The sequence below is a fragment of the Notothenia rossii genome, assembly GCF_949606895.1.
Source record: "Notothenia rossii genome assembly, chromosome: 2".
Classification (NCBI taxonomy): domain Eukaryota; kingdom Metazoa; phylum Chordata; class Actinopteri; order Perciformes; family Nototheniidae; genus Notothenia; species Notothenia rossii.
Genome location: NC_136904.1, coordinates 71,822,532 through 71,841,520, shown reverse-complemented (window position 1 = coordinate 71,841,520; position 18,989 = coordinate 71,822,532). Strand labels below are relative to the sequence as shown.

At 40.2% G+C, this 18,989-nt stretch overlaps 1 protein-coding gene across 1 annotated transcript; it reads right to left on the bottom strand.

The window, feature by feature from the left end:
- Nucleotides 1-10,899: 10,899 nt before the first annotated feature.
- Nucleotides 10,900-14,487, bottom strand: fev (FEV transcription factor, ETS family member). The gene is made up of 3 exons (XM_079664345.1): nt 14,314-14,487; nt 13,574-13,645; nt 10,900-12,439 (listed from the first exon to the last, which is right to left on the bottom strand). Exons 1-3 carry the CDS (start codon nt 14,360-14,362, stop codon nt 11,898-11,900), a joined length of 663 nt encoding a protein of 220 aa, XP_079520471.1. The 5' UTR covers nt 14,363-14,487; the 3' UTR covers nt 10,900-11,897.
- Nucleotides 14,488-18,989: the final 4,502 nt, after the last annotated feature.

The following is an 18,989-nucleotide window of genomic DNA, read 5'->3' as shown; positions in this document are numbered from 1 at the left end:
CACATCATCATCTACGTCTCCACAATGTTTATTTGCACTACTAATTAGCCTGTTGCTTTCTAATGATCCCAGTAATATATAAAGTATCTACAATTTTCTTCAAATTCAATAAATACGGTTACATTTAGGTATTATTGTTCAAAACTGATAATTAGTATATTAATATGTTAATATTAACAAAACAACTTTAAAGGAAGCCATCCATCCATCCATCCATCTTCTCCCGCTTATCCGTGGTCGGGTCGCGGAGGTAGCAGTTCCAGCAGAGAGCCCCAAACTTTCTTTTCCCTGGCCACATCAACCAGCTCTGACTGGGGGATCCCAAGGCGCTCCCAGGCCAGAGAAGAGATATAATCCCTCCATCTGGTTCTAGGTCTACCCCTTGGTCTCTTCCCAGCTGGACGTGCCTGGAACACCTCCCTAGGGAGGCGCCCAGGTGGCATCCTAACTAGGTGCCCGAACCACCTCAACTGGCTCCTTTCGACGCGAAGGAGGAGCGGTTCAACTCCGAGTCCCTCCCGGATGACCGAACTTCTCACCTTATCCCTAAGGGAGACACCAGCCACCCTGCGGAGAAAACCCATCTCGGCCGCTTGTACCCGCGATCTCGTTCTTTCGGTCATGACCCATCCTTCATGACCATAGGTGAGGGTAGGAACGAAAATGGCCCGGTAGACAGAGAGTTTTGCCTTCTGGCTCAGCTCCCTTTTCGTCACAACGGTGCGGTAAAGAGACTGCAGTACCGCTCCCGCTGCTCCGATTCTCCGACCCATCTCACGCTCCATTGTTCCCTCACTCGAGAACAAGACCCCGAGATACTTGAACTCCTTCACTTGGGGTAAGGACTCATTCCCTACTTGGAGTGGACAGTCCATCGGTTTCCTGCTGAGAACCATGGCCTCAGATTTGGAGGTGCTGATCCTCATCCCAGCCGCTTCACACTCGGTTGCGAACCGATCCAGTGAGTGCTGAAGGTCGCAGACCGATGAAGCCATCAGAACCACATCATCTGCAAAAAGCAGTGGTGCAATCCTTAGTCCACCGAACTGCAGACCCCCTCCCCCACGACTACGCCTCGAAATCCGATCCATGTATATTACAAACAGGATTGGTGACAAAGCGCAGCCCTGGCGGAGGCCAACCCTCACCTGAAATGGGTCCGACTTACTGCCGAGGACCCGGACACAGCTCTCGCTTTGGGAGTACAGAGATTGGATGGCCCTGAGTAGAGACCCCCTCACCCCATACTCCCGCAGCACCTCCCACAGTGACTCCCTGGGAACCCGGTCATACGCCTTCTCCAAGTCTACAAAACACATGTAGACTGGATAAGCATACTCCCAGGCCCCCTCCAGGATCCTTGCGAGAGTAAAAAGCTGATCCGTCGTTCCACGACCGGGACGGAATCCGCATTGTTCCTCCTCAATCTGAGGTTCGACAATCGGCCTGACCCTCCTTTCGAGTACCTTAGAGTAAACTTTCCCGGGGAGGCTGAGTAGTGTGATGCCTCGGTAATTGGCACACACCCTCTGATCCCCCTTTTTGAAAAGGGGAACCACCACTCCGGTCTGCCACTCCTTCGGTACTGTTTCCGACTTCCACGCAACGTTGATGAGACGTGTCAACCATGACAGTCCCTCAACACCCAGAGCCTTCAGCATTTCTGGGCGGATCTCATCCACCCCCGGGGCTTTGCCACTGTGAAGTTGTTTGACGACCTCAGTGACCTTCCCCCGGGAGATTGGTGTCGATCCCCCTTCATACTCCAGCTCTGCCTCTAACATAGAGGGCGGAGTTGTCGGGTTCAGGAGTTCCTCAAAGTGCTCCTTCCAACGCCCTAACACTCCATCAGTTGAGGTCAACAACGTCCCATCCTTACTGTACACAGCTTGGATGGTTCCCTGCTTCCCCCTCCTGAGGTGTCGGACAGTTTTCCAGAACAACTTTGGTGCCGCCCGAAAGTCTTTTTCCATGTCTTCTCCGAACTTCTCCCACACCCGCTGCTTTGCCTCGGCCACGGCTGAGGCTGCTGCCCTTCGGGCCTGTCGGTACCTTGCAACTGCCTCGGGAGTCCCCCGAGATAACAAATCCCTGAAGGCCTCCTTCTTCAGTCGGACGGCTTCCCTGACCACCGGTGTCCACCAGGAGGTTCGAGGGTTACCGCCCCTTGAGGCACCTAGGACCTTGAGACCACAGCTCCCCGCCGCGGCTTCGGCAATAGAGGCTTTGAACACCGACCACTCTGGTTCAATGTCCCCAACCTCCACAGGAATGCCCGAAAAGCTCCGCCGGAGGTGTGAGTTGAAGGCCTCCTGAACTTGGGCCTCCTCCAGACGTTCCCAGTTCACCCGAACTACACGTTTGGGCTTACCAGGTCTATCCAGAGGCTTCCCCCGCCACTCGACCCAACTCACCACCAGATGGTGATCAGTTGACAACTCCGCCCCTCTCTTTACCCGAGTGTCCAAAACATACGGCCTCAGGTCCGATGATACGATAACCAAATCGATCATGGACCTTCTGCCTAGGGTGCTCTGGTACCACGTACACTTATGAGCATCCTTATGTTCGAACATGGTGTTTGTTATGGCCAATCCATGACTAGCACAGAAGTCCAGTAACAAACCACCACTCCGGTTCAGATCAGGGGGGCCGTTCCTTCCAATCACTCCCCTCCAAGTGTCTCCATCATTGCCCACATGTGCGTTGAAGTCTCCCAGCAAGATTAAAGAGTCCCCTTCAGGAGCCCCATACAGGACTCTTTCCAGGGTCTCCAAGAAGGCCGTATACTCTGAACTGCTGTTGGGTGCATAAGCACACACAACAGTCAGAGTTTTCCCCCCCATAACCCGCAGGCGTAGGGAGGCAACCCTCTCGTCCACTGGGGTAGACTCCAACAACGAAGCACCCAACCGGGGACTTGTGAGTATCCCCACACCCGCCCGGCGCCTCACACCTTGAGCAACTCCGGAGAAGAATAGAGTCCAACCCCTATCCAGAAGTAAGGTTCCAGAGCCGACGCTGTGCGTAGAGGTGAGCCCAACCAGATCCAACTGGTAACGCTCCACCTCCCGCACAAGCTCCGACTCCTTCCCCCCCAGAGAGGTGACGTTCCACGTCCCCAAAGCCAGCTTCTGTCGCCCGGGTCTGGTCCGTCGAGACCCTCTGCCTTCACTGCCACCCTTCTGGCAGCGCACCCGACCCCATCGCTGTTTCCCGTAGGTGGTGGGCCCGCGGGACGGAGAAGCGGAGGTGTTGCCCACGTCGCCTTTTCGGGCTGTGCCCGGCCGGGCTCCGTGGCAAGCCCGGCCACCAGACGCTCGCCGACGAGTCCTCCTTCTGGGCCTGGCTCCAGAAGGGGACCCCGGGCTAAAGGAAGCCATTTTGCGCAATCAGTGCAGATCATTTTTGATAGCCTACTGAAAGTACAATTTGCTGGTAATATTTTTGATTAAATAACATTTTAAATTCAAGAATTTAACTAACATAATGGATCTGGGCACTGGCTACAATTGACAGCTAGAGGTGTAACGTTGGTTTTGAATGGTTGCTCCCTGATGTATAGCAAATAAATGTTTGACTTGAAACTCTTATTCCAGCACCTGAGTCATTACACTTAACTTTACTTTAGACTTATACAGAGAGCATTTTAGAGGGACACATTTTATTTTTCACTCCACTGCTTTCATCTGACAGCTTTATCTACCAGTAACAAATGAAGAGTGCGCTTATAGTCGAGTGGTTACAGCCAGTACAAAGTACTGCAACAATGTTCATTTTCAGGTTCATATTTGTATTGTGTGCGTCTACTGTGACCTGTTTACATGCTTTAATGTTTAAAAAGGTGTTTACTTGCCCTCTGTGTTAGCTGGCCGGCTCTATTGTGATTGGTCAACGGCTTATAGATGTTCCACCCCTTAGTCACGTAGTGTTACATATTGATGTAATTATTATCTTAATAATAATACTCTTATGAGACTTCTGATTTATCCTGTAATACCTTGACTATATCTTGTTGGGTAAAAACACATTTATTTTACTTACGGTACTAGGATTCTAGTTTTCTCGATAAAGCGTTGAATACTTCTTACATTTCTTGTGAAAACCAGCACAATTAAAGTTTTTTATTGTTTTATAATTTAGTTAAGATTATTTCCAGTATGTAAAAAAACAAACAAGTTTGCATCCCTGTTTCTTGATGACTTGGGATTCTCTCTGACTCTCATGTAGACCATCGAGGGAGCACCCATTGGGATTATGTCTATGTTGCTGTCTTCTCTCTATAAACCACCCGACGGCTGCTAATCTCTTTAACTAGATTACTCCAGCGTCGAGTTGCCGATTGAGGCAGCTGCTCTTCACTTTCACAAAGCATGGTGAAGTCAAGCTCAGTATGGAAAATTTGTCTAAAGACTTTTGATGTCCTTTATAGCTCAGTTCATTGAAAAGTGTTCTATTTTTGTTAATAATATATATTTTAAATAATTATATCCTGTTGCTTTTTACACTTTTAGACATTTTAATTGTTATTCAATGTGAAAAGAATCCAGGACAGTTCACTGATTCCTTCATTTATCACCAACTTACACAGTCATCATTGTTATTTTTTCTCTTCTTAATTGCCGGTGAATCACTTCACACCACAGAAATCTGCATGATTATTCATCAATTTAGTTTTATATAACAGCCCAAATATGTATGTGCTCTAATCACAGGCCATTTTTCAAAGTGACAAATGAACATTTCAAAAGCAAATTGTTTCCTGTTTCCTGTCCTCGGCTTTAATATTTTCCACATGTGAGGTACTTTCAAATCCTTTTACACCAACTATTGCTTTCATTGCTTGAATGGTTTTTGCTAATGGTTTGACCAACCTCATTGGGAGGAATAGGGAGCCTTGGTAACTTTCACTTACCCTCAAAAGGATTAAAGGGGCCCTATTATGCCATAATTTTCAGGTTTATATTTATATTTTGTGCCTTTAATGTGACATTTCTCCATGCTTTAATGTTCAAAAAGAACTTTATTTTTCTCATACTGCCTGTGCAACTTTGGGATTTAAGCCTTTGCAGACCGTTTACAAGCACAAAAAAAACGATATAACACACTACAAGAAAGGGCAAAACCCCAAAAAGCATAATAGGGCCCCTTTAATGCATACTGGTAAATATGCTTTGAAAAAAATACTGTATTACAGAGAAAATGTGATGATATCTAAAACTAACACCTGTATTGTATTGATTTTCCTACCTGTTTAATGATCAAATTATCACAATTCAGTTAAAATATGTACACATATGTTTAGAGTTTGCTTTGTATAACTCATCATTAGTCAGAAAATGCTGTCAACAGCCACACAAAATAAACAGTTTTTTCCATATTTTTACAAATAAAATGTTACATAAATCAGGCTATGAATCATGCACTGTTGCTAATGATGATTAAGTAAACATGTTTTGACAGGAAAATATAGCTCCACTGATTTCTTCATTCATTAACGTATGTAGGATAAAATACAGACAGAAGATAGATTTAGTTGTTTAGTTAATCTAGGTCTCTATCAGTGTCTCACTGAGGGTCTCTACAAAAAGATCAAAAGACAGAGGACTAAATGTATGGTTGATGTGTTGCCTACCTCTTGGATTCTCTCACCTTTCCCCTCCATTCGCTCTCTCTCCCTCTTATTCACAGGTCTATTTCAGCAGCACGTAGGTGTGCTGCTCTAATTTGACTGTGCCTTCATTACCACTCTCTCCACATGATGAATGTCTCACTGACTGCAACACTTTGCACTGTGGGACCCCACATCACCCCCCCCCCCCCCCTTGAATGTGTGACTCACCCTTGTGTTTTATATTACACAATGTATGTATGTAACAGCATTATATTTCATATGATTCAACATATTATTGTTTAAATTGCGTTGCAGCATTTCTGAACCCCTTTTGTCATGTCCCCTTTGTCTTCATTTCTTCTGAGTGTGTTCTGAGTGTGTCTTTCCTATCTGCAAAGCTCATAGCCTGTGAACGCAACACTGCAGCCACCTATGTCAGCTCGTAGATGCCAGAGTTTCCACATCACTTGAACGCACCCTTCAAAGAGATACACTTTTGAAATGCATTCCCAACTGTTTGGTAAGATTCACCCTAAAGAAAACAAATGATTACTCTATGTGAAAAGTGACAGATCACCTCAAGCAGTATTGAAAGTATTTAAAGTCGCAATAGACTTGTTTTCTTTATGCCTTAACGTATCATTATAAAATAAATAGCACAATGTAATGTTATAACATAATGACCCCAATGGCTTTTAGCTTGGTTCCTTGAGTATTGCTTGCAATTCTGGTTTGCACTAAGTACTATTTTCCGGGCATATTAAGGCTAGATTAACGAAACAAAGGAAATGCGTCAACTATTGTCAAATCAGAACAGGAAGTGATCTCCATAGGAGCAACATGGATGTAGGTAGCTATTGGGAACAATGCCCAGTTACCAAAGCATATCAGTGGAAGATATCTGGATTGACTATGTCCATCAGATGCTATAAGAGATGGAGAACAATTATTGTGGAAAGCAAAATGCAGTGTTCTGTGTTGTTAGTAGTTATTAGGCCCTGAGTGACACAGAAGATGCAATGTATACTATACTAATACCAATTGGAAAAATGAGGGGGAGTTCAAATATTATCAGTGAGATTAGGTTTTTTTTCAAGTATTTTTGGTGGTTTAAAACATAGAATGCAATTTGCTTTGTTAAAATGGGTTAAACGATAGAAAAAAAGGAAGCGTAGTAATTAAAGTGTTGTTATCCCTGTGAAGGAGACACATACGAGTGCAGATAGACTCTGTCTAGTCATCAATACATCCAAACAAGGATGATGTCCAAATGGGAATTACTTACACTAAAGTTGTATTTATAAGTGCTGCTGCCTAACAACATCAGTACTATCCTCCTCCTCCTCCCCTCCTCCCCCTCCCCCCTCCTCCTCCCCCTCCTTCTCCTTGTGTTTTCTTGCTGCTCCACTGTCTCTGCATTCACACTGCTAACCCTGTGGCTTGCAGCAAAAACACCCACATATTGTTTGTTACGCAAGAAGGGAAAGGAGGAGTGCTTAGCAGCATCAATAGCTGCAGCAGATTAGTGGCAGGGCAGTTTGCAGAGAAAACAGTCCAGTGAAATTACAATGTTTTTGAAGTGACTCAATCTCGGTGGAGTTTCCTCAATGTTGATCCCAGAAGCACAATATTATCAAAGTCTGAGTGAAATGAACAACAGATCCAGGATACACACCTACCCGGACCTCTATCCCTCCCTCTCTGTCTCTCTCACACACTCTGACACATGCACAGTATCAGAGCGGTTCAGTTGTCAATAGCAATTCAGATTCTTCTCTTTAATATGCAGAACACGTACACAGACGCGTTTGCATGGGGATGAGGGACCCCCCACTCGCACACAAAGACAAACACATACACATACAAATACGCACAGACACTTGCTGTTCCTTTTTATCAATCAAAAATACAAAACAACTTGTGTACATTCAAAAGGAATATCACAAGAAGTCCTCACATAATACCTCACAAAATGTATGTTAGCCAACATGTACTTTTTATAAGAACGTAAGTTTAGTTATAATATGTGACTGTATATAATTTTACTAAAAAGGCATATTATTTCATATTTAAAAACATGACTAAGTACCAGTACCTTTCCATTGGATAAAATGGGATTCAGTGCCCTCTTGAGTGACCTTTCAATGGAGAAAACATGATGCATGGTCCACTGGGGTGCCCTTACAGTGGAGAAAATGCATTAAAGTGCCCTTATGAGTGCCCTTCCAGTGCATAGCTCACTAGGTGTTCATTTTAAGTGGAGAAAATGTAAAGCATTGCCCTAAGGGTGACCTTTCAGAAAACATATTGGAATGCCCAGGTGCCCCATCCAGTGGAGAAAACGTAATGCAGTGTGCTAATGGGTGCTCCTAATATGGAGACAATGTAATCTCTGCTCTCTAGGGTTCCCTATATGCTACACACTTTCTTTGTGTTGTGTAACCTCTGGTGCATGCTGATGCCTTTTATATATTATTTTTTTGGGACCTCTCAGTAGCGTAAATGTTTCTTATATAAATGTACACTTCACATTGTTTAAAGGTGAACTATCATGCAAAATGCACTTTTGTACGTCTTTTATAGATGAATATGTGTCCCCGGTGTTCCAGGGAACTCACCAAGTGTCAGAAAACACAACCCTCTCTATTTTCCTCCATACTCAAATCTCTTAAAAAGGGGCTGCAACGGATCTGATACAGACTGATCCAGATTTGAACGCTTCTATGACGTCACAGAAGTTGCGCTACGGCTATTGGGCCAACTCCACCAATCAGGAGGAGACAGCCACGGACATTGCCGGTTGAAAGCGCTGGAAACGCTGTAGTACATATGCCAGGCCTGTAGATGGTGCTGTTCTCACAGAATCAGCCCATGCAAAGAAAGTGTTAAATTGAGCGAAATGAGTAATGGCTAAAATGCATGATCTGTTTGGTATTTTGAAAAATAAAAAGTATAAATATATAGGTATGGTCCTACACTATATTATTCAAATATAGCATGATACGTCCACTTTAAATGGGGATAAAACGTATGTGTCCATTTGAGACTTTCTTCTTCTGGTAAGATTTTCTTTGTGGTAATTAAATCCGTTGTTGTTATTTCCCAGAGCTTCTTTAATCCGTATTAGACCAAATGTGTTATCACCTGGTTATGTAAAACATGTTCTGATGTTGGCAGAGTATTGGCGCCCCCATGTGGGACGATGCCTGTTGTCACATTTTGACTCCACTCTATATCATGTAATCAGCAGATACAGCAGAAAACTATGATATTAAGAGCAGAGTTTGGCCTAACTGATGACAAGTAATGCCTGTTAATGACATTTCAATGTTATACAGCATGTCCAGTTTTTGTTGTTGTTGTGAATAGAAATCTCAACTTCAACAAAGTATAGCTGAGTGGGGTTTGCTCCAGTCACCTCAACTACCTTGAATAAATGAGCCAACGAAGAGATATTACATTTGTAAATGCACAAAGTATTGAATGTAAAATTAATGCTTGGCTTGAAAAAAATTGTTAGGACAAAAAAGACGAGTCACTAAACTCTGTTAGGTAGGTTCACATCAACAGCTGACCTCTTACCATCCACCTCTTTTATTATGTAAGAGGCCTTTTTAGATAAGGGTCCCCCTTATATTAAAAGTCGCATTTTTAGATAAGGTTCCCCCCTTGTGTCCGGAACTACTTTTTAGATAAAGGACTATATAAAAAGTTTAATTTAAAAAACGGTCAGCCCTTATGACCGGAAGTAAACTTTTGGATAAAAGTCCCCCATTAAATAAAAGTTGCATTTTTCGATAAGGGTCCCCCGTTATATAAGAAACGATTTTTTTAGATAAGTGTCCCCCCTTATATAAAAAGTTAACTTTTTGGATAAGGGTCCCCCCTTATGTCCAGAACAGACTTATTAGATGAAGGACCCTCCTTATGTCCGGAACAAACTGTTTAGATAACGGTCCACCCTTATATAAAAAAAATACTTTTTAAATTATTATTATTATTTTTGTCCAGAACTAGTATTTTAGATAAGGGATGGGTTTTAATTTAATTGCCTTTTCTATAGTGTGGTGCGCTGAAAATGACGTTTTGAAAATATTGCGCAACCTCTGGTGTCAAGTGGCACTAGAGAACCCACACTTAAAAACAAATGTTTGCTGTTTATCATGTGTAACATTATAGTGTTAATGTACATTTTATAATGTTTGTCATATAGGACAGACTTCCTGTTAGCAGCAAGTGGTGCTGGGACTATATGACTCATCTTTGACCTGTAAAAAGTCTACCTGTGAAATTGAGCCACCTTGCCACACAGAACTCAGTTAACTACTTTCATCACTGTTAACATGTGTGTCAAGTTGTGTGTGTCTACATGCATCATTAAGCCAGAAACAAGTACTTTACTCTTAAAAGTTATCATAGTTTTGGAAACATCTGAATAATCTGGGAGGAGATTTGTAGGTGAAAAGCAGCTGCTAATTTTTAGGGGGTACATTTGCTTGCAGAATAATATCAAAATATCACATTTTTCACCAGTCCTGACAAGTGTTCAAAAAACCTCAAGGATTTAAGCATGCTAAGGCCATCAGCATCGAGCAATTTTAAAAAGTCCTTTACTCCGATTCCGTCCGTGCTCGGGTGCTCAAATATTTATCCAAGCAATTTCAATATGTCCTTCGCTCTGACTCTGTCTGTGCTAATGATTCTGTGATTATCCTAGAGAAAGGCTCTTACTACAATGAAATGCCTGTGATGGCTAACATCCTCCAACATACTGTACATTCAAGTGGGCCCATTTGATCCACACAAGTGATGGCTTTCCATTTACACCGAACTTATGCATTTCAGAGATGGTATAGGAAACCCTTTGTGCAGAAACCATCTTTAGATAAGCCCTAAATAACACATGTATACTCAATGCATGGTTTTTGCCCCAGACTGTATGGAATTGGCATAAAGTGGGCATGTCAGTAAAGGAAAGACCTGTGGATACTAAACAACCAATTTTCCTTCAGATGAGAAGTCAAAATAGGACTATGGCAATGCTATTTTTTTCCTTCTGAAAAGCTATTTAGCCTCCTTCCCAACAAGCTTTCTTCAACCATCACAGCATACTATTCACAATGAGTACAATACTTATGTGGTTTCTAATCTTGTCATATAACTATTTTCCATAATAATCTGAATAAAAAAATACCATAGAAAATATTTCTGACAGCATAATGCATTGTAAGCATGGAAGGTAATGTATCATGTTAATAAAAAAAGGAAAAGGCAGCAACACACAATTCAAACATACTGACGAATAGATTTATTTACAACAGACTGTATATACTTCATTAATTTGTATTGGTATAGCTATTTTTGCTTTAGAAGCTACGTGAATGAATAAAATGCATTTCACTTCAAAATCACTAAAAAGCAGCGAATAGCCTGAGCCCGTCTCTACAAACAGTATTTACTGAAAGGTTCATGAATTCACAGTTGCTTTTACTATTCATGTCTGAGACTTCTCACAAAATGCAACCCTATACCTCTATATTGTATTTATTTTATATTGCAAGTGAGACACATTTAATTTTCCTACATGGCTATGTGTAATCTGATTTTTTTGTAAAAACAAATTCAAATGACAATATTTTTACAGGAGTGATATTTAGTAAAATTACATGACAGCCATTAGGCCGTTCCATAACCACAAGATGGCGCCACGAGCCTAATAATAAGAAGTGATTTGCTCCCAAATGTGTGTAAAAGCACTCACCTGTATGTACAAACAACCACATGACCCACGAAGAGAGGATGAGAGACAGCAAAAGAACAGCCAAGAATAACTGATAGGTATAAAAGATAAATATTAAAACAAGCTTTTTTTTTTAGTAATGCTCTTTACATTGTTAATTTGGAAAAACGCTTTCCAACAGTGAGTGAGCGAAATTAGAAAATCATAAAAGATCATTAAGATCTAATTATTATCGTTTAGACAACGCGTAAAAGTTCAAAACCACTCTGCTACTGGAAACAAGTCCTGATTTTACTGTAGAACTAATATGTTTTTTTTATTTACATGTTTTTAAACGTCTTTCTTACGCAAAACCATTGTCTCAGCAGCATTTACATGGCTACAATTATATATTCACGCGTCTAAATGTAGCATGTTGCTGAGACAATCCAAATCAATCCAATATTTGCAAATTACCAAAACCTTTGTCACCTCTCTTCGTTCCTTGTTGTATTACCGGCCGTGTTTATACTTCTCCAGGTTGTCTAAAAGATTCATTAGTAGTCAGTTGTAATGGTTATTGATGTTGGTCAGGCTGTTGATGTTGTTGACGCAGCTGATGTGGGACGGAGACACGGTGCCAAAGGGCCCCGGAGGCTGGAGGTTGTGGCTGTGGTACAGAGCCGAAGGGGGGGATCCGGCCCAGTAGGAGAAACCTGAGGGGCCCACGCCGGGACCCACGAGGTTCAGTTTGGAGATCCCGGCGAAGGGAATCGGGGAGAAGTTCCCCTGAAACTTGTAGATGGCCTGCTCCGTGGTGGACGGCTGGCACACCTGCGCCAAGCCGTGGAAATCGAACTTGTAGGCGTAGCGCTTTCCGTGCACTTTGGTCATGATGTTCTTGTCGTAGTAGTAGCGCAGCGCCCGGCTCAGCTTGTCGTAGTTCATGTTGGGTTTGCTCTTGCGTTCCCCCCAGCGCCTGGCCACCTCGTCCGGGTCGATGAGCTTGAACTCTCCGTTGGTGCCCTCCCAGGCGATGTACGCCATGTTGGTGCTGTCCGAGAGGAGCTCCAACAGGAACTGCCACAACTGGATCTGCCCGCTGCCTGGACAGGAGAGGGGAAAATATAACCGTATAACTGTATAAAAATACACACATCTTTTGTGTAAATACATGAAATAATGCATATTGTTGAGGCATTTAACATTTGACCTTTTATCAAATAATATATTGTCATGCATCAGTAGGCCTATCTCAAAATTCGGCAGCACGTCTTCGTAGATAATCCACTGATTTTGAAAGGCAAATTGCAGAATATTAGAAATTAGTTTGAAAATATGTACGCATTGGATTAAAACTGTATCAAACTGTTATGTTGTTCATTCATTCAAATGAAATGCTTCAAAACAACCTCTGCAGGCACATTGTTTTCCTTATAGGCTAGTTCATAAGCTATTTAAATGGTGTCTTTCAGGTCATTTTGAACATGGTATTATTTAATTGAATAATTCCTCATTTCAAATATAATGTAGGATAAATGATAATCTATCGTATTTTTATTTTCGATTTAAAAATATAACTATCTGCTTTATTTCGACATTTGCAGCTTTGAGAGGTCATAATGCCCGTTTAGATCTATTGGCACTACATGACAGTGTAATTAAATCAATGACAATCTGTGTACAGTCGAATTTTGCTGTATGTTGTTTTTTAAATTTAATTTCAAGCTTCTTCTTCTTCTTTATTTAAATATATAATTCAGATTTTAGTCTCAATATGGAAGTGTACGTTTATAAACTAGGTAATCTACAAGTCCTGTTATGGAGTAACAGGAATTTCTTCATTAAATAAAAATTCTACATTATCCGTGACCAAAAAACATAATGCAGCTGCAATTTGAAAGCAGGAAGAAAAAATCTGTGTTTGGATCCATAACTTACCAATTAGATCTATAATATAATGAACAAATACACTAGCCTTTAACACCGTTTTCATGCTGATAAGTAAAATAATAAAAATAAAATGTGTTTTCTTTCTCTATAGTTTTATATTTTTTTTTCAAAGTCAGTTAAAAACTAAAGCCAGAAAATACACGGTGGCCTTCCATAACTACCCAACAACTTTAAGTATTTAATTTCCATATATTAATATTCTTTAAGTATTTTGGGAATTTCAAGCTTGTTGATATTAAATCACTGCACCCGTGTGTCCCGGCAGGCCGTTCAGTCCATTCTCTTACCTTTCTGTACTCCTGTGTTTATTGGACCCCAGGATGCTCCTTTGCTTTCCTTCAACAGATTTTCTGTTGGATCTGTAATAAAAAAAGACAGACTAATTGTAAGCATCACAAACTCTCTATCATCTATTTATCTATTTCATATATTCTATAAATAATCAATTTCAAGAAACCATTAAGGATACCCTCATATTCTAATCTTGCTTTGGTTGGTTTGAAACTTAGCTGGTAGGTCCAGGTTTTTCAAAAATTGAATTGGATATCTTTATCCAAGCAACAATTTAGGACGAGAAAAATAAGGTGATTAAAAAAATAATAATAAATGTCTGTATTTTCATCTATTTTAATTAAAAGAATATCCGTTGTAAGATTGCGTAAAGAGCCTGTAAAATGTGATACGACTGGTGCGTAAAATTCAAACTGATTTGAAATGTTAAAAAAGGCCAAATCTCTCCAGAAGGTAACATTGATTAAAATCCTAATAGTGTCCTGGTCCGTTCGCATGCCTAATGGAAGAAGCTTGTCTTCTTCGAGGTCTCCTCTCCGAGAAGCCAGGAAACGCGTCCAGGAAAAAGGATTTCCGATTTCCGACAAAAGAGCAGACGGGCTTTCAGATTGAAAAGGCTGAACAATGCTCTGCCCTGGAGACGGAACACACCGCCTCTGGACACCGACACCAGGCAGAATTTAAAGAATCATAACCGCTTATTTCTATAATTCTTCCTTGGACTTAAAAGACGAACCTGAGAGATACATGTTGAACATGAGGTTTCCTCCGCAGTCCGGTCTCATTGTGTTCTGTTGTTCAGAATGGGTTGGATTTCATTTCGTTGGTGGCGGTGGAAAAGATTTTTATTAAACTTTATCTCATAACTGAGATCTGGAATAAATGCGGGTGGACAGATTGAAGTTTCCAGGCAACTGTCAGTGGCCCCCATCTCTGAGACAATATTCAGACAGCAATTTCCCCTGGTGCATTGCTTTAATTAAAAGAGCAATTTACCTCTGTCAGCCCGCCTGGTGCCCACAATAAAAAGAGGCCGATAGAAATTGGGCCCTTATCAATCCACCATCACAGTTTAATAAAGTTTCCGCGTTAAGATCTGAGTTTCTATGGTGAATTGGAGTGTTTGACATGGAAACCAGTTCAGATCCTCCTCACTTTTCCGCCTCTTTACCTCTTGGCAAACAACAAAGACCTATTTCATGTTGGGGAAAGAATATTTACCTTGAAAAGCACGCTCTGGTGCACACGAGAAAGCAAGAACATTCATCCCCCCCTGACCTTCTGTTTGTGGGTTTAAGGTTATACAGCCTCAATCGGAGGGTAATGAGGTTGTAACTTTAAAACCATGGCTTCTGGTGCTCACTGACGTTATCATTTACGCTCATATTTTTCCAATTGTTGTGTTTTTCAGAGGCAGTGGACTATGTGAAGCTTTATGGGCTTTGATGCCCTGCCCTATTCTCCCTTGAACTGTAGAAAAATAATGAACAGTGTTAAATAATCAAAACTGTGTTTAAACCCCAATATAAAGATAGATACATCTCAATAAATCAACCAAACATTGACATTAAGGTAAGATATTATGAAGCTATTGAAACACAGTGAATACATGCAATTTGAATCATTTGTATGCATAAATGTCACATACAAGTTCAACACACAATAGTTAATAGTGATAAATCCAGACTATTTTGTATGTCCGAAGCATTTGTTAGGCATTTCAAAGCAATACATACATGTAAAGAGGAAATTGATGTAATATATGAGGGTGGCAAAAACCCTGGCATGATTAACGTCCGTTCATCAATGAAACAGGTGGAAGATAGTATTCAAAGATTGGTCATATCGGAACATCCTTGATTTGATTCTGCAATATTTCTTTGTGTATTATATCTCTTTCTATTCAGATATTCAGGAAAAAATGCCACGGAATAATTTAGAAACATCAAGAAATGAAAATATTTAAAACAAGCTGACGTTGACACATCTCTGGGATCTACTGTGATTTTGCATTTAGTTTGCCTTGTCATAAATGTAATACACTATGTGTCATGAAATGAAGAGAAACATAATATTAATCTAAAATCAAACTCACCTGCATTCGTGGAAAGGATTGTCAAAGCTTTTTTTTTGGAAACAGTGGTTTAAAAAGGTAAAATATGTCCAATTAAAACATTTTAAATGAAAAACACTATAAACAATACATTTCTTTATTTCAAACTACAAATATTACATTGAAATTAAAGTCACATTACATGTATCCAACAGAACATCTTTACTCTATCCTTTAACTAAAAAGCATGTTTGGCCTCTATTGACTGAACTAAAAGTAAACCGTCTGCTAATCATTCATAATCTATTTTAGTGTTTGCTCTACAAAGTCACCCAACTGAGCTCACAAAGGTACAAATGCAAACAAACTCAGCATAGGAAAAAGGGTATACTGTAGGCTATATATTTCAATGTTTTATTTATCTGCATTTTATAGCGCGCAAGTTTAAGTCTGTGTTTACATTACCAATCGTTGTAACAGTAAAATTGCATCAAACTATAAAGGCCTTTAATTTACTAAATATTGCAGTAAAAAATTAGCTCAAATATTTTCCTTTCAGACAAAGAAGAGCAAATTGTGTTCAAATTGACAAATAGGATATTTGCATTGCCTTCCTTCCCGAACTTTGAGGTAGATTTCATTCTTCAAATGTCAGCAGTTCCTCGGGGCTGGGCTCTGTAGGTGTGTCTCTGCATCCCAGACTTGCTTTAGCTGCCTGTGTCCAAATAAGAGTCGCAGGCAACTTAAAACAAGCCTCGAAAGCTGGACTGTATCCACTGATGCAGTGGGTAAAGATAGGTGGGTCAGTGATCAGCATGAGGCTAGAAATCCCCTAATGGAAAGAAAAAACAATTGCATAATATCATCAGAATAGCCTTCACATGTTCTGTTTATTCATTTATTGATTATTTTTAACAGATTCAATTGTTGCTACATCTGGGTTAAATAGTATGTCAAACCTTAAGAGTGCATAATTCCCGTTTACCAACATAAATCATTATAAAAGGGTTAGATTTTTAATCGATTAGAATAGTTGCCCAAAATGTGAACCATACAGCAGCCCCTGTAGTCATTTTGTGACAAATAAGGAACAAAAACTGAATGACATAATTTAATCTGATGAACACATTGTCCAATAGAAACAACATATGTAATTAATTTCAGTTAAACAAATCAATCAATATCATTAAAGCATAGCATAAATAAAAAATGTTCCTCTGTAAAGCCTTGAACTTACCTTGCTGCTGTGAACTGTGTTGCATCTTACTACAGTGCTCAAGTGTCACTCCTCTTTAAACCACAGTGCAAGCTGCTTTAATCTGTCTGCAGAGGTATGTATATTTGAGAAAGGTGTGTATGCATGGTTACACATTTATTAAAAGATCCTGTTTTTTGGGTGTGGGACAGTTAGCCAGTGCAGGCTTGTGGGCGTGTAACACGGAATCCCATGTCCTGGACCAACAGGAGGACTGTGCGTGGAGGTAAACACACTCCAGGATCCCGGCGTGTGACTGTAAGATAAACATGATGGTGCCACATTGCAATGAACAAGGAAATGCTGAGCTACAATACTTTTAAGAGAGTAGTTGTGTGAGATTAGGGGAGGGGAAATTAATGAATCATCCAAATATATTAAGTTAATCAAAGTTCATGTCAGAAATGTTATCTATCTTTATGATCACTTCTGGTGTATTCTGTGGTAAAAACTGGAGGACTTTTTCTAATATTGGGTTTCAGTAGTTGCTGCTTGAAAATTATTATCTGACCGACTGAATATCTATCACCAGCTTGGTTATTTGTAAATATATAATAGGCTAAGGGGAATCCATAAGGAATAGGGTTAATGGTATTTGCTTAAATTGAACTAATCGATGTACTACGGAAAAGTTCCAATGTTTTGAAATGTAAAGGTCCAGTATGACACTACAAAATCAACTAACTGAATACCCCTCCACTAACCCCTCCCTTTCCAAACATTTCCGGAGGATCCCTGAAGGGGATTATGTCAGTTAAAAACATATATACAGTCTATGGTTAAAAACCAGCAGGCAACCTCCATGTCTTAAAAGTGAAGCCATTGCAGAAGTGCTTTAAACCTGCATTATTTCAAATGGCAAGCAGGGGACAAATCCACTGGTTGAAAAAATATGTCCGGTTGTATAGAAGTCTATGAGTCAATTACCCTACTTTTTACTTAATTTATTACCTTTTATTAGTAATATTTTTCCTTGTGAGTTTATTGTCTCAATCGCTATGGTTACACATACAGTTGTTCATCTGTGAGGTGTTTAGTTTGTTTATATCTGAGATCAGTCTATAAACAACTATATGCCTCGCAATATTAAGTGAATCCTTACTGAACAACTTGTTGGCACTAAATACCTGTTTTGATATCTTACATCTTGCATTTGAGGGCATGTATCACAAGAATTATGACCTGTGGAGTCCCTCAAGGCTCCACCCTGGGGCCTTTTCCCTTTAACAGTTAAATACTTCCACTGGTTCAGTTTATGGAGAACAAAACAAAAAGCTACTGTTCAGAACACGCACAATTACATAATCATATCACTACTTATTAGTTTTGGGGGAAAGATCAAAAATCCATTTGGACACAAAACAAATATCAGAAATGCATTGTCACAGAAGTGGAGGGGCTTATCACAGCCATACATTAATAATTTCAGGTTGCAAAGTTTTCAAATGTTTTTTTGAACATTACTTGGGTTCATTTAAATTTACTTTTCATCAATGACTAAAAACATCAATTATTAATAGTCTCTCAGAGGACCTCAAATAGCCTCTTTTAAACTGCTTAAATAGTACCAAAAAAACGTTTAAATAACGATGGCTCAAAATGTGCTAACAGCACGGAGTAGCTGTGCTGCCTGTGTCATGGTCCGTCCATTGATGTATAGTAATACTATTTTCTCTACTATTTTTTTCAAATTGTGATAGTGTCCAAAAACAATAATTAGAAACCAATGTGATCTTGTGCTCTTGTTAATTCGAAATAAGAATACAGTCTCACAAGAACAATTTCACATATCTAAAACCTAAACAGGGTGGTTAGACTCGAATAGGTTCATGAATGTTATCTAAAGGCTAAATATGTCCTATAAATAAATACAAATCAGCCTGCTCTATGAAGCTAAAAGAGATTAAGGCGCTCTGACTTTGCTTGTGCACCTGCTCAAAATGATTGACAGCTCAATTTAGCCAATCAGATGTTGATCTATTAAATGATGGTGATCATTGGCAAAAGAAAAAGCAATGTCGACAAACAGTGTATAGTTTTGAAGAAAAGCCTTTATTTCCTATTTCAAGGACATGCTTTAGCATAGTAGAAGAAAAAGGTACTT